The sequence below is a fragment of the Procambarus clarkii genome, chromosome 10 (assembly GCF_040958095.1).
Source record: "Procambarus clarkii isolate CNS0578487 chromosome 10, FALCON_Pclarkii_2.0, whole genome shotgun sequence".
Classification (NCBI taxonomy): domain Eukaryota; kingdom Metazoa; phylum Arthropoda; class Malacostraca; order Decapoda; family Cambaridae; genus Procambarus; species Procambarus clarkii.
The window spans coordinates 32,756,726-32,771,725 of NC_091159.1; the positions used below are offsets into that span (position 1 = coordinate 32,756,726).

At 36.4% G+C, this 15,000-nt stretch overlaps 1 protein-coding gene across 1 annotated transcript in view; it reads left to right on the plus strand.

Moving 5' to 3' along the window:
• The first annotated feature begins 7,446 nt into the window (after nucleotides 1–7,446).
• LOC138363033 (uncharacterized) overlaps nucleotides 7,447–15,000 on the plus strand; it is a 9,176-nt gene continuing 1,622 nt past the window's right edge. Inside the window, exons 1-2 of the mRNA XM_069321829.1 lie at nucleotides 7,447–7,539; nucleotides 12,738–15,000. The exon at nucleotides 12,738–15,000 is cut by the window's right edge and continues 1,622 nt beyond it. Coding sequence (XP_069177930.1) covers nucleotides 13,100–14,488 — 1,389 coding nt within the window. The 5' untranslated portion in view covers nucleotides 7,447–7,539; nucleotides 12,738–13,099 and the 3' untranslated portion in view covers nucleotides 14,489–15,000. The remainder of the gene's footprint in view (nucleotides 7,540–12,737) is intronic.

Consider the following 15,000-nt stretch of genomic DNA (forward strand, 5'->3'; position numbering starts at 1 on the left):
AAAATGAGAGATCCTTAGTCAGGTATGTGATTCCAGTTATCCCATAGATGAGACAAGATCTCACTTGACGGGACACAGTAGAGGAGACAGAGTAGAGGGAACACAGTAGACTTGACACAGTAGACGGGACACAGTAGACAGGATACAGTAGACAGGCAAATTATTACAAGTGAAGGATCAGTTTCACTCCCGCTACGGCGTGCTAAACACAGTTCCTGTATCAATTTCACAGTCGACAGGCAATATTCACAGTTGATGGGTCAGGTGATAAGAATCTCTACACATCAGGTTCTCACTCGAAGGTTCAAGCTGACGATTAATGAGTAAAATCTCACAAATGAAGTATTATGGTTTCAATTATTAAAGCTAAACTTATTAAAGTTACGTTTATTAAAACTAAGCTTATTAAAGCTAGGCTTATTAAAACTGTGTTTTAAAAAGATAGGTTTATTAAAATTAAGCTGAATAAAGCTAAACTTATTAAAGCTAATCATGTTATACATAAGTTAATTATTGCAAACTTACTAAAACTTAGCTAATTAGAGCTATGCTAGTTAAGATGCTATGCTTCTTTGAGGTAAGCTTATTAAAGGTATAATTATTAAAACAAAGCTCAAGTATTCCAGCTAGATACTAGATCTGTAATCACATCAATATACTGAGAATCATATACTAGAACATATCACATCAGCTTATGAAAGCCAAACAATATATTCTCATGCTGAGGAGTTGATTTACTTTAAAGATCATGATGCTTCACCGTGCTTGATGTAAATTACATGCATAATATGAGTGATGTGTATGATCTATGTATAGTAGGAGTGATGTGTATGACATATGTATGAGTGACGCATGTTTGGTGTGTATAACATACCCACAATATGTGAGGACTTAGTAAGATAATAATGAAGAAAACTGCATACGTCCTGTTGACCCATACCTCATTTCTCCTGATAGTTCCTTTTCCACCTGATCATTTGACGGTTTTCATAACCGTCCTTCATGTAGATTTTACCTTATAAAAGATTGGATAAACTCCTTCAAAAAAAGAAGAATTTTGTAAAAATGAGGAAAACACTGCCAGTAACGACATCTGTTGAGCGGAGGACGAACTTCGCGGGGCGACCAGGAACGACATTAAAGTTGCATACTTGTGATATTTTTAGACCAGAGACGACTAGGGCGAGACTGCCAGCACTTTACATCCGATGTTCATATCTTGTAGACTATTTCTGTAGTCTATATAGAGGAAAGAGCAGAGGATATATATATATATATAGAGAGAGAGAGAGAGAGAGAGAGAGAGAGAGAGAGAGAGAGAGAGAGAGAGAGAGAGAGAGAGAGAGAGAGAGAGAGAGAGAGAGAGAGAGAGAGAGAGAGAGAGAGAGAGAGAGAGAGAGAAACAGACAAACAGACAGACAGACAGACAGACAGACAGACAGACAGACAGACAGACAGACAGACAGACAGACAGACAGACAGACAGACAGACAGACAGACAGAGACTATTTAAAAGCCTGGTTGCGGCAACACGAAGTGGGAAAATGGGAAATGGGAAAGTGCCCGCCTACTGACTGGTAAGTTGACCAGACCACACACTAGAAAGTGAAGGGACGATGACGACGTTGCGGTCCGTCCTGGACCATTCTAAAGTCTGAGAATGATCATTTAGTTGTTATAGTTGTGCACCAGGAATGGTGCCCAACTATAACACTACCTGACTGGTAAGTGTTATAGTTGAATATATTATATATATATTTAATGTTAGATATAGCATAGTATAACGCACGATTACACACGTTTGTAATGCTTGCGTGCGCATGCGCCGTCACGGAGCGGTTGAGCGTAAACACCATTGTCTTTCCAGCAACAAGTGCCAATGAACCTAAAGTCAATAGGCAGCGGATATATTATAATAATAACTTCACAACACAGGTTTTAACAATAAATTGCTAAATAAACGTAAGCAATGCATGTGAAGTGAATGAGACGAACTTAATGTTATTGGAAGCTTCAACCAATGATTGGATCGTCCGCAACAACCTTTCCTAACCATCAGAGTCACGTGTGCCCGCTTTTAAACACGTTACATATAACCATGTGGTTGTATGACGAATTCATACCTGTGATAACGTCGGACGTGATAACAACATTTTACTGGAAATTCCTTATCCCTTGCTGGAAAGACAATGGTGTTTACTTTCAACTTCTCCGTGACGGCGCATGCGCACGCAAGCATTACAAAAGTGTGTAATCGTGCGTTATACAATGTTACATCTAACTTTAAATATATATAATATATTCAACTATATCATGGACTTCAGTTATAATAATTTAATGATATCAAATATTTAAAATTAGATCAATTTGTATAAATTAATTTTTAAAAGTATTTATAATTTCACTTTTTCCTGGGGAAGTGTGTGTTATTCCCGACTGACTGAAATCTTGGGTCTTTTCCCTGATACTTACCTCCCTCCTCACTGTCTATCGCCCCAAAGTTTAGAAAGTTGCTAATATTCCCCACAAACTGATCTTATGTGACCAGAGTGGGCACTGATTCTAGCACAGTGTGACCAACCTGAGGCAATCGCATTTGCCTTTAACACGAACGAGTGGTGCCTTTTTGTTGAATACTAATCTAGGAGCCACAAAGCCGTGGTGCTTCATAATGGGAACAGGTTCTCGCCTCATTCCTCTGGCTCGCTCGGTGACCCTCAAAGAGGATTACAGTAGCATCAAGATCTTGCTGGACGCCTTGATTAGTATGATGAATACGGATGGGGGGTTACCAGAGACTTACAAATGGTGGCATTGCTGATAGGTGTCTAAGGGAGCTTTACAAAGTTTCCCTTGCTATCTTTGTCTTGTCGACAGCAGGAACACCCAGCCACACTACCGCAGGCAGGACTGGCCACAGCGAAGCGAGTTCTCTGTGGGGGAGGCACAGCGTCAAGTGGGAGCCACGGGAGGACCCATGGAAGAACCTTCCGTAGGTCCTTTAGTTCAAGAAAAGCATATCCTAAGAGGGAATATTAGCCATTTTCTCTACTTTTCAATCATAAACAAACGATTAGTAAATAACACTTACTCCCCTGGAACAAAAATAGTGTTACATTGAGAATTATCAAAAAAAGGCGCCAAGCAGGGAAGACAATTCCCGTCTTGGAGCCTTTCAGATTAGATAAACCTGATAATGAACCTGTTTTCAGAGTCTAAGATATTATGTTGATTTCCTAATGAATAATTGTTTGGACATTCATGCTCGTCATGTTATCAAACATCTCGTTACCATACTTTATTATCTATTCTTTGTATCAGTTATTAGATTTATTAAATTTGTAGTTCAAATTTCTTATTGATAATTGTAATTCACTTTTAAAACGTATTTGCGTGAATTTTGGTTCTAAAGTATAGATAATGAACATTAAGAATGATATTAGATCTTTAGAATTAGTTTAACTCCGGATGACCAAAATCCTCCCATAATAGTGCCCTTAAACAGCAGAGCTTACGAATACTATATATGAGATAGAGCATATGTCTCATTCAATTAAAATCCAAGATGTTAAATAATATAGAAAAATTATTCCGAGATGTCCCTAGGAACAGGTGATCTCCAGCTTTGAAACAACTGTCCTTCAGGCAACTGTTACACTAAAATCCGTATAATTTGTTTTTCAATTATTGAACCAATAAAGCTTTTTTATATCGCTAGTTTTAAATTATATATTTGGGAGCACCTGTAAGTGTAGATTTGATGGGCTTGTGTTCCCATTCATGTTAAAATTCTTAACTGGGATATCAAAATTGTTTGAGAGGCCCTCTCATACAATCTTTATATCCAAGTATATTATATGTCGGCCATATCACAGTGTGTCCATCTGGAAGACAAGTTGACTGGATGGAATAGCTAAAGAACCCTACCTAGAATGATAGTGTCTCTCCTCATCGCTCTAAAGGGTGCTGCTTCTATTTAAAACATTTGAACTTCACAGTAAGTTTGCCCTAAGATTAGTGCCAGTTTTAATGGAAATCAGCAGACCTTATGCCATACAGGCCACACCTTGAAATTCATTTATGCAACATAATTTCACTGGAAGGTGAGAAAGGGGTTGAAAGACATTGAGTCTAAAACTACAAGATGATTCAGCTGCCACAAATTTGCTGCCTATCTTGGGAGATTAAAGGAAATAACTTTTCATCTTGTTATTAATCAATTTTTATGTTTTAGTTTACTAATTCCATGTTTTATCACCAGGAAAAGGCGTTGCAGCTCAGCAAAAAAATCTGCTGATGATCAGGGAGGGTTAACGCCCCTATGAACACTCTCCAGAGATGTTAACAACTTCATCTCTCCTTTACCCTTGCGGTTCACTATCAATCTCTTCACCAGCATCAGCAACGGCTTTTTTTTCACCGTTGTGGTAATTTGGCGAATTAAATAATTGATGATATTTTAAATTATATTCGGTACACTGTCACAGCTAAATAATAAATATGTTGACTGCTTGTGTCTTTACCTCATCCTATATAATCATAAGTATTTATATTTTTGTCTCTCCATAGTTCACTGCAGCGTGTCCTGGAACACGGGATATGGAAGCGTGTCCTCAGTGCTCTCTCTCAGTTATTTTCATAACAAGTGTCAAAGTCACAATGCAGGCAGGTTCTGCCAAGCAGCAAATATATAGGAGCAATATGAGTCCGCGAACGGACGGTAGATCAGAGCTAACAACACATTCCTCGTGTCGAACATAAACAGTCCAGTACACACGAAAAGTTTGGTGATAGATGAGAGGAGGAGAGCAATAAAAGAGGCATACATATTAGATAGGCAAAATGAAAGAGAGATATTAAGAAATGTCTCAGGTAACGATTATTTAACTCAGTGAAGCAAGGGAACATGACATTTTTTTCTTTAAAAAATCAACAAAAAACGGAACATATAGTTCAGCACAGAAAACGAAAAGCATATCATTTAAATGCAAACTCATGTATTTTAACATTCAGTTGAGGAGAAAACATTATAAAGACCTTAAACAACATGTAACAGTAACAAATAAAATGTCAAAGCCCCAGAATATAAAGCAGAAGTCGAATAACAGAAAAAATAATGAAACTAATGTTACCCCCCCCCAAATATACAGGGCAGACGTAAAACTAATTAACAATTAACAGAGCGCGAATTCCCCACAAGTTTTGGTAGTAATGAGAGTCTAATATGAACAAACCGCTGTAAATATCAAGTGTGTCGGAGCATTGACTGAGGGCGGATTCAATCAAATTTCTCTCGACAAACTCTCTGTTCTACGTAACTATCTTTGATTCGTTCCAATTAATGACAAGATTACACAAGCTAACTTGAAGGCATAATGAACTACACTCTTGCTCAGTCCTGATTGCGTACTTTTGTTGTAAAAACTTTTATCAAGTCTGATCGATATAGAACTCAAACTCCTTCCAAAGAACTGAATAAAAACACAACTTATTGAAACAGTTTGGGAATTCTTAACTAAGATCGATTTTACTTAATTATTGTTTTTAGAAACTGAATTGGCAGTGAGGGGTCTTTAGAGTGTTAGACAGCTTTGTTTACCAAACCTTCGGTGGAAGGCAGAAGTAACGAGTTGTTAGCTACCTGTCTAACTGGTGGTTTGTGGTTGCAAAATGTTTTTTCCTTGACAGTGGGCTTTACCAATTACAAGTTTAGGGTTTTATAAATTCGTCCCAATTTCATAAATCCTAATAATTTTCTTCGTCAAACAATTCCAAGAAAGGCCCTAAGAAACATCGAGGAAAATACACCCAATTTGACTTTAGTACGATGGTTGGAAAAATAGTGAACACAGGAGCACATGTTAGTTTCCTTTCTGTAGACGCTAAACTTAAGAGCTCCGAAATCTGTGAATAGTTATATTCACAAGGAATAAAACTCCATGTCCTTCCTTCTCTATGATCATTTTAACAGACGGAACCAGTGAACTGAGTGCTCCGAGAAAATCACTTGCGTCCAAGTTTCTATGCCACAAGCACAAGACATAATTCATGTATCCATAACATTATTTCTTATCGGATAAAAATAATGGGCAAACTTCTGGTTTCGAATGGCTCAATATATAGATTACTAACATATGGCGATAACGAGCTCCCTATTGCCATTCCAAACGCAAGTGAAAACAATTTTCCATTAAATACAAAGTTGTTATCCTTACATAAACAAATTGATTAATTCAACAATGGTATTAGTAGGAATTTTCAAGTTATATTTCTGAAGTTCCTCTAGCATGTACGTTAACAGATTGTCTACATTATAGTGTCTGGGTTGTTCACTATCTCTCTAGTGAACAACGCAGTCGCATCAAAACCCACATGTCTAAAATTAGAATTAAATTTCCAGTAAATTTATTCACTAGCTCGATGTTGTTCTTGATGATATAATTTGAAATGAATCCTACTAAGCGAGGCAAAATTTGAGCCAGCCAATTAGTTAAATTTGTAAACAACTAAACCTCCGGAGCTAATAATGGGTCTTGCTGGGTAATTGGGGTTATGTGTCTTACTGAGACAATACATGTAAGGTAGAGCTGGGGAGCCTGGAAACACAAACCGAAACTGTCTCTATTTTCCGCTTGTTACAACTTGTAATAAAGTTGTTACATCTTGGCTTAACGTGTTTATGACGTATTAGAACGTTGTTACAACTTGCTATATTGGTTGTTATAACTGGTTAGGAAGTGTTACAACTTGTTCGAACGTTGTACCAACGTCGTAGTTTCGGTGTGTGTTTGGCGGGGAGCGGCTCTTGAATTTGGAAAGACGGTCATTATCTAATGGGCTTTTTCAGATTTGTTTTGTAATGAGCTTATTTAATATCTCAACTTCTGCTGGATCACTATTAATTGTCTTATAAGTATCCCTGGCGTTAAGCAATTCTTTCATTTTGTTAAAATAGACGATTTATGTTCAAAATAACAACAGTATTTGGAGTTATCAGCTTTGGTAATGTGTAAGGAGCTATCTTTCTTAAGGTTTCTAATTCTCTGATAAGTCTATTCGGTGAATTATGGGCAGTTTTATTTAACAAAGATCTATAGACCATATAAAAAAATAATTATTTAAATGCGTCAACACAGTTAAGATTACTATATTTTCATATATGATCCGATTCAAGTTCAAATATCGCGGGGGATTCAACCTCAGGACGCATGCAGTACCTCTGTCTTTCAGTAACAGTCTGAGAAAATTGCATAGTTCACTTGAAGTGTAACTACTGGTAATTTATATGCAGCTAAAAATGCGTTACTGATATAAAATACTATTTTCTAATATACGAATGTAAATTAAAAAATATAACAATTTAAGACATTACAAATGTGGAAAGTAATATCTCTGTGTTAATTGACTTTTATATGCTCGGTGCCTACTGAGTATTTCCGGATGTATGTTGATAGCAAGGACGCCATTTAAATGTGAAGTTTAGCGCATAAAAGTTCCCAATAAGTTAGTGATATCGGAGTAAATATACAACATTGAAAGGTAGTATAATTCTTGTTTATTTTTCTGAAGTTCCGGCATATGGTGACATTGAAAAAACTCACGAAAATTAGCTCCGGAGCTCCGGAGAAAATTAGCTCGAAACTGTTCTTCTTCTTTCTATTGATACTCGTCCCTCTCTCTGGCTTCGCTATGTTGATGACATTTTTGCTTTATGGCCTCATGACCTTAATCTTTTCCAGCCTTTCCCCGCCTCTCTTAACAATCTGGCTCCTTCTATCCATTTCAAAGTTGAGTGGGAATCTAATTCCCTCCTTCCTTTTCTTGATGTTCATGTTCACAGCTCTGTGTCTGGGTTCTCTTTCTCTGTCTATCGTAAACACATGCATAGTGGCATGTACATTCACTTCTTTTCCTACCATCCTCCTTCTGTTAAGAAAAGTGTCCTCGTCTCTTCCTCCGCGCTCTACGCATCAGCGACCCTCAGTTTCTTGATTCTGAAATTGCCTTTATCTACAAATCATTCTCTCGCCTTGGTTATCCTTTGCATTTCATCAACTGTGCCTACTCTCAAGCTAAACGAAATTTCTTTCATCCTAAACCTGCTTCCAACACTAGTAGCACTGTACTATGCCTTCCCTTCATATCTGAACTCAAAACTTTTACCAATACCTTTCGTCCTCTTGACATTAAACTCGCCTTTCGACAAACTAACACACTACGTAGCAATCTAGTTCACACTGCTCCTCCTGCTTCTAATGTTGCTGGTGTCTACTCTACTCTATTTCCTGTTCATCTTGTCCTCTCCAATACTTTGGCGAAACTGGCCGTACACTGAATGACAGACTTAAAGAACACAAGAGAAGTGTTAAGTCTGCAGACACTAACAATGCTCTCTTCTGCCATGTGAGGGATTCTAATCATCCCATTGATTGGTCTTCCTCCAAAATAATCTTTCCTGCCTCTACTCTACATAGACACCGTCTTGTAGAATCGGCTCTGATACACCATGTACCCAACATGAACTTGAGTCCTGACTTTGTTGCTGTGGACTCTTCCCTTTCACAGTATATACTCAAATGCTCTAATCTTTCTAACAAACGTGACTCAACATAAGCTTACCCCTTCCATTTATCTTTCTTTCTCTTTCCTTTTCTTTCTCTCTTCTCCCCTTTTTCTGTTCATTGTCTTCTCCTATGCTCCCTTGCTATCTTCTTATTCCTATTACTATCTCCTTCTCATTCGGTAGTTATAATATGAGCTGCCTCGTGTGGGCCAATAGGCCCTCTGCATTTCTCATTATTACTACTATCCCTTACACCTTACTTTCCTCCTCAGCTCTCTCTTGCCTATTTATTGCCTCTCTCTACCTCCTCTTCACAATCGACTTGAGAATGGTCCAGGACGGACCGAAACGTCGTCGTCCCTTCAACTTCTAATGTGTGGTCTGGTCAACATAGCTCCGGAGAGTAAGCTGGTCGTGATAACCAGTTTAGGAGTTATAGAAGCCCATATTTCTTGAAACATCAAGAAATATGGGTCAATAGGCCCTTTGCAGTTACTTCCATTCTTCCCTTGAATTTACCCAATTTATACCCATTGCACCGTGTTCTGTCTTGTGTTGAAAGTTTGCTCTATCTTGTGTTGAAAGTTTTGTTCACCTCATCCAAAACTGTTGTAACATATCACCTCACCCAAAAGCGGGTATATAAGATGAAAGCTATTTAAATGATAGCATAATAGAACTCTGTTTAGTGTTTGCAGGTTATAGTTGTGTGTGTATAAACTAAAGACTTTGAAAATGTAATAAGTTATTACAAACCGCGTTCAAGTGTCGCGTCAGACTAGAAATAAAAATGAATTTTGGAGAATTGATTTTTCAATTATCATCGACAGTGAAAAAAAAACTTAAGAAATATTGGGAAAATTCGTGTTAGAATTATTAATCTTACTTTTTCGGTCATATTTAATAATATATATATATATATATATATATATATATATAAATATATATATATATATATATATATATATATATATATATATATATATATATATATATATATATATATTTTGGTAGCAGTCTTTCCTGTAGACATATTTTATTAAATATGACCGAAAAAGTAAGATTAATAATTCTAACACGAATTTTCTCAATCTTTCGTACATTATGCTTCACTGTTGGAGGTAAATCAAAAATCACTTCTCCAAAATTCATTTTTATTTCTAGTCTGACGCGACACGGGCGCGTTTCGTAAAACTTATTACATTTTCAAAGACTTCACAAATACACAACTGATTAGAACTTGCATTTCCCTGATTTTATATCTACTTTTGAGTGAGGTGGGAAGGGTGATGTGGCATTACATTTGAGTGAGGTGGGAAGGATGATGTGGCATTAGAGGATATTAATAGGGTATTAAAAGTATCAACACAAGACAGAACACGAAACAATGGATATTGAATAGAAGTGTTTGTAGAAAGCCTATTGGTCCATATTTCTTGATGCTTCTATATTGGAGCGGAGTCTTGAGGTGGGTAGAATATAGTTGTGCAATAATTGGCTGTTGATTGCTGGTGTTGACTTCTTGATGTGTAGTGCCTCGCAAACGTCAAGCCGCCTGCTATCGCTGTATCTATCGATGATTTCTGTGTTATATATATATATATATATATATATATATATATATATATATATATATATATATATATATATATATATATATATATATATATATATATATATATATATATATATATATATATATATATATATATATATATATATATATATATATATATATATATATATATATATATATATATATATATATATATATATATATATATATATATATATATATATATATATATATATATATATAATCGACATATATATATATATATATATATATATATATATATATATATATATATATATATATATATATATATATATATATATATATATATATATATATGACAATGTCAGACCACGAAGTGCCGCGTCAGACTAGAAATATATATATATATATATGATATATATATATATATATATATATATATATATATGATATATATATATATATATATATATATATATATATATATATATATATTTTATATATATATATATATATATATATATATATATATATATATATATATCATATATATATATATATATATATCATATATATATATATATATCATATATATATATATATATTTCTAGTCTGACGCGGCACTTGAACGCGTTTCGTAATAAATAACTTATTACATTTTCGAAGACTTTAGTTTACACACACACACAACTATAACCTGCAAACACTAAACAGATTTCTTACTATGCTATAATTCAAACTGCTTTTCATTTTATATACCTGCATTTGGGTGAGGTGATATGTTTTGGATGAGGTGAAAACAAACTTTCAACACAAGATAGAACACGAAATATTGGGTAATATTATGTAAAGTTAAGGGGAAGAATGGAAGTAAATGCAAAGGGCCTATTGGCCCATATTTCTTGATTCTTCTATATTGGTGCGGAGTCTTAAAGTGGGTAGAATATTGTTGTGCATTAATTGGCTGTTGATTGCTGGTGTTGACTTCTTAATGTGTAGTGCCTCGCAGATATCAAGCCGCCTGCTATCGCTGTATCTATCGATGATTTCCGTGTTTTTTGTTAAGACTTCTCTGGTAATGATCTGGTTGTAGGAAGAGATTATATGTTCCTTAATGGAGCCCTGTTGCTTATGCATCATATAATCGCCTGGAAAGAGATGTTGCTCTCTTGCCTATATACTGAGTTCTTTGAGGCTTACAGTCCCAAAGTGGGCATTTCAAGGCATAGACGACAATGGTCTCTTTCAAAGCGCTGTGCTTTGTGTCTGGAGAGTTTCTCATGAGTTGGTTGGCAGTTTTCTTGGTTTTATAGTAAATCGACAATTGTATCTTCTAATTTTTGTCTGTAAGGATAACGCTTCTATAACATGTCGACCGTGCTCTCAGCCACAGCTCAGGATGGAAGCAAGTCGATGAAGAACTCTCTAGGGTAAGGCCGGTCCTAGGCAACAACGGCTTCTCCAATGGTTTCGTTGAAGACATCATAAGAAGGAAGGTGAAACGCCATGCAATCTCTGAAGAGACAACTAACACAACACCTTTACCCCTTATTAGACTATTTTACAGGAACTTCTTTTCCACACCTCATAAAACGGAGGAAAGGGTCCTGAAAGATATTGTTGATAGGAACGTTTTCCCTACAGACAAAAACCAGAAGATACAATTGACGATTTACTATAAAACCAAAAAAACGGCCAACCTACTCATGAGAAACTCTCCAGACACAAAGCAGAACTCTTTAAAAGAGACCAACGTCGTTTATGCGTTCTGGCTACTAGGTACGACATATATATATATATATATATATATATATATATATATATATGTCGTACCTAGTAGCCAGAATGCAATTCTCAGCCTACTATGCAAGGCCCGATTTGCCTAATAAGCCAAGTTTTCATGAATTAATTGGTTTTCGACTACCTAACCTACCTAACCTAACCTAACTTTTTCGGCTACCTAACCTAACCTATAAAGATAGGTTAGGTTAGGTAGGGTTGGTTAGGTTCGGTCATATATCTACGTTAATTTTAACTCCAATAAAAAAAAATTGACCTCATACATAATGAAATGGGTAGCTTTATCATTTCATAAGAAAAAACATCCTAGAAATATCAGCTTAAGCTTCCAAAAAATAGGCAAACACTGTTCCGGAAAAGAGGTTGCAAACTTTTGCAACACTGTAATCATATAAAATTATAGCAGCAAACGAAGTGAAAAAATTTCAAGCATGGGTTGGATAAGGACATGAGTTGGATATAAATAGGAACGGCCTCGCATGAATCAATAGAAAATCGGTTAATCCCTTCTTAGATTCCCATATAAGTCTGGCAACAGGAAAGGTTAAGAGAGCGATTAAGCTGATGATGACTGTTAATGGTTGTGTTCCGTATCCAGCTTCTTCACGAAAATACGAATCTTAAAAAATATCGAAAATTGTTTATTATGAATAATATTAATATTTCTCATTTTAACGGTTATAGTTTTATATTAAGTGCTGTTGATATTTTGATAGCTGTGATCCCTGAAGTGAGAACACAGTGAGTTCTATTGATTTTTATAGAGTTAGGATCCCTGAAATAAGACTCCCTAATGAATTCTATTGATGTTTACAGAGTTGGGATCCCTTAAGTGAGGAAGTCGGATCAGTACTCAAGTGGAACACCTGTGGGCAGCAAACCGATTGTGGCCTATGGCTTAGAAGCGAGATATCTCCCGTTAAGCTGTTTAAACACACATCTTTTGCACACACACACACACACACACACACACACACACACACACACACATCTGTGCGTAAAGTTTAAATTTTGGAACATCATTTGGACAATAGCAGAAAAAATTACTAATCGCATAATTAGAGGTTTAGAAGAAAAATATGTTTTATTTATTGCAAATAGAATATATCATATTACGTTATCAATCAAAATGTTATTCTCTCATTACTTTAGTCCATTAAATTTTGTGTTTTTTCAATATGCATCTAAATATAGGAACCTTAAACGTTGGTGGACTAAACACACAGAAAAAGCAAAAACTGCTTTTGACCTTTATTGAGGAACGTAATCTTGATATAATGTTTATACAAGAACATCATCTTAAGGAGGATGGGAATGTTCGTTTCACCTCCGACGATTATCATGTTTATATGAGTTATCTACCAAAACAAGATAGTGATAAGCAAGACAAAGGTGCGGGAGACAAAGGTGCTGGAGGCAAAGGTGCTGGAGGCAAAGGTGCGGGAGACGAAGGTGCTGGAGACAAAGGTGCGGGAGACGAAGGTGCTGGAGGCAAAAGTGCGGGAGACAAAGGTGCGGGAGACGAAGGTGCTGGAGGCAAAGATGCGGGAGACGAAGGTGCTGGAGGCAAAGGTGCGGGAGACAAAGGTGCGGGAGACGAAGGTGCGGGAGACAAAGGTGCGGGAGACGAAGGTGCTGGAGGCAAAGGTGCGGGAGACGAAGGTGCAGGAGACAAAGGTGCTGGAGGCAAAGATGCGGGAGACAAATACGCGGGAGGCGAAGGTGAGGAAGGCAAAGGTGCGAAACGCAAATGTGCGGGAGACAAAGGAGGTACTGGAATTTTAATAAGAAAAGCTTTAGATTTTAAAGAAATACCCCGTGAAAAAGCAATACACTGTGATAAAGATGATGAAGCAAGAACATTCATTCTTTATTGTACAATAAATAATTGTGAGTTGTGTTTAGTTAGTGTGTACGCTCATTCAGGCACTAATAAGGCCAATCTAAGAGAGGCATTTTTTAAAAATCTTCCAAGTTGTATTGATAAAAAGAATGACAGGATTATCATGGCCGGCGACTGGAATTGTATTACTGACAAAGAAGACTCAAATAATCCTACTCCGCAAAACGTGTCTAAAGAGCTTCCCGACATAATGAAAATATTAAATATGGAAGATGCATGGAAAATGAAACGTGCAAAGCCTGTTTTTACATATCCTGACCGTAAGAGACGGCTAGATAGAATATATATTCCGAAAGAGAAGTGCAAAGTTGCGAAGATTGAGGCCGTGTCATTCGCTTTTAAGCCTAGCTCTAAGCCACACTCAGACCATAAAGCAGTTTTAATGGAGTTAATTATGACAAGCGATGACAACATGGAGAGCGAAGAGGTTGGGGCCAAGATGAGCCCTCAACAACTTCAGTCTGAACTTCTGTCTAATGATGAAATTAAGCAAAGAGTGTTCAACCAATTTAATGATCGGGTTATTTTGAATGCTTGTAACGTTTGGAATTTCGTCTTTAATCTGAAGAAAGGATTGTCGAACCAAGACTGGGCGAAGGACGGTCAAGTTGAGGATGCTCTGAAGGCCATACTGAAGCGTATGGACAACAATGATAACGTATGATAACATTCCCTAAGTTATCTTCACAGAGTAACAGCCTCACTAATTTCTACACCTGCATTATAATTATTTATGCGCTTGACCATAAGTATTCACTTTCCCTCAGCCTTTGAGGATGCAAATCTCTTCCACAGAAAAATGCGTTAGGCTCTTAAAAACTGTCAAAGGAACAGCTAAAAGTTCATGTCCCTACTTCCGTGCCAGGTTTACAAGAACTTAACTGATATAGAGTTAAGATTCGTGTATTTATCTAACCCTTTCAGTCATATTCAATAAGACATTTCTACAAGAACGACTGGCTCGAAAATCTACTAATATATACCACATAACGATCAAGACAGTCAGTTGATAGCCAATGGGTCCCAGGTTCGATTCCCATAGAAAGACAGTGCTGCTTGATCACGTTTCCTATCACCTGATATCTCTGTTTACCTGAGAGTAAATTGGTGCCTCGTGCTGTTGTTTTGGATTCAGCTACTCAGAACAAAAGTTGAAAGTATCACGGTCTATGATGA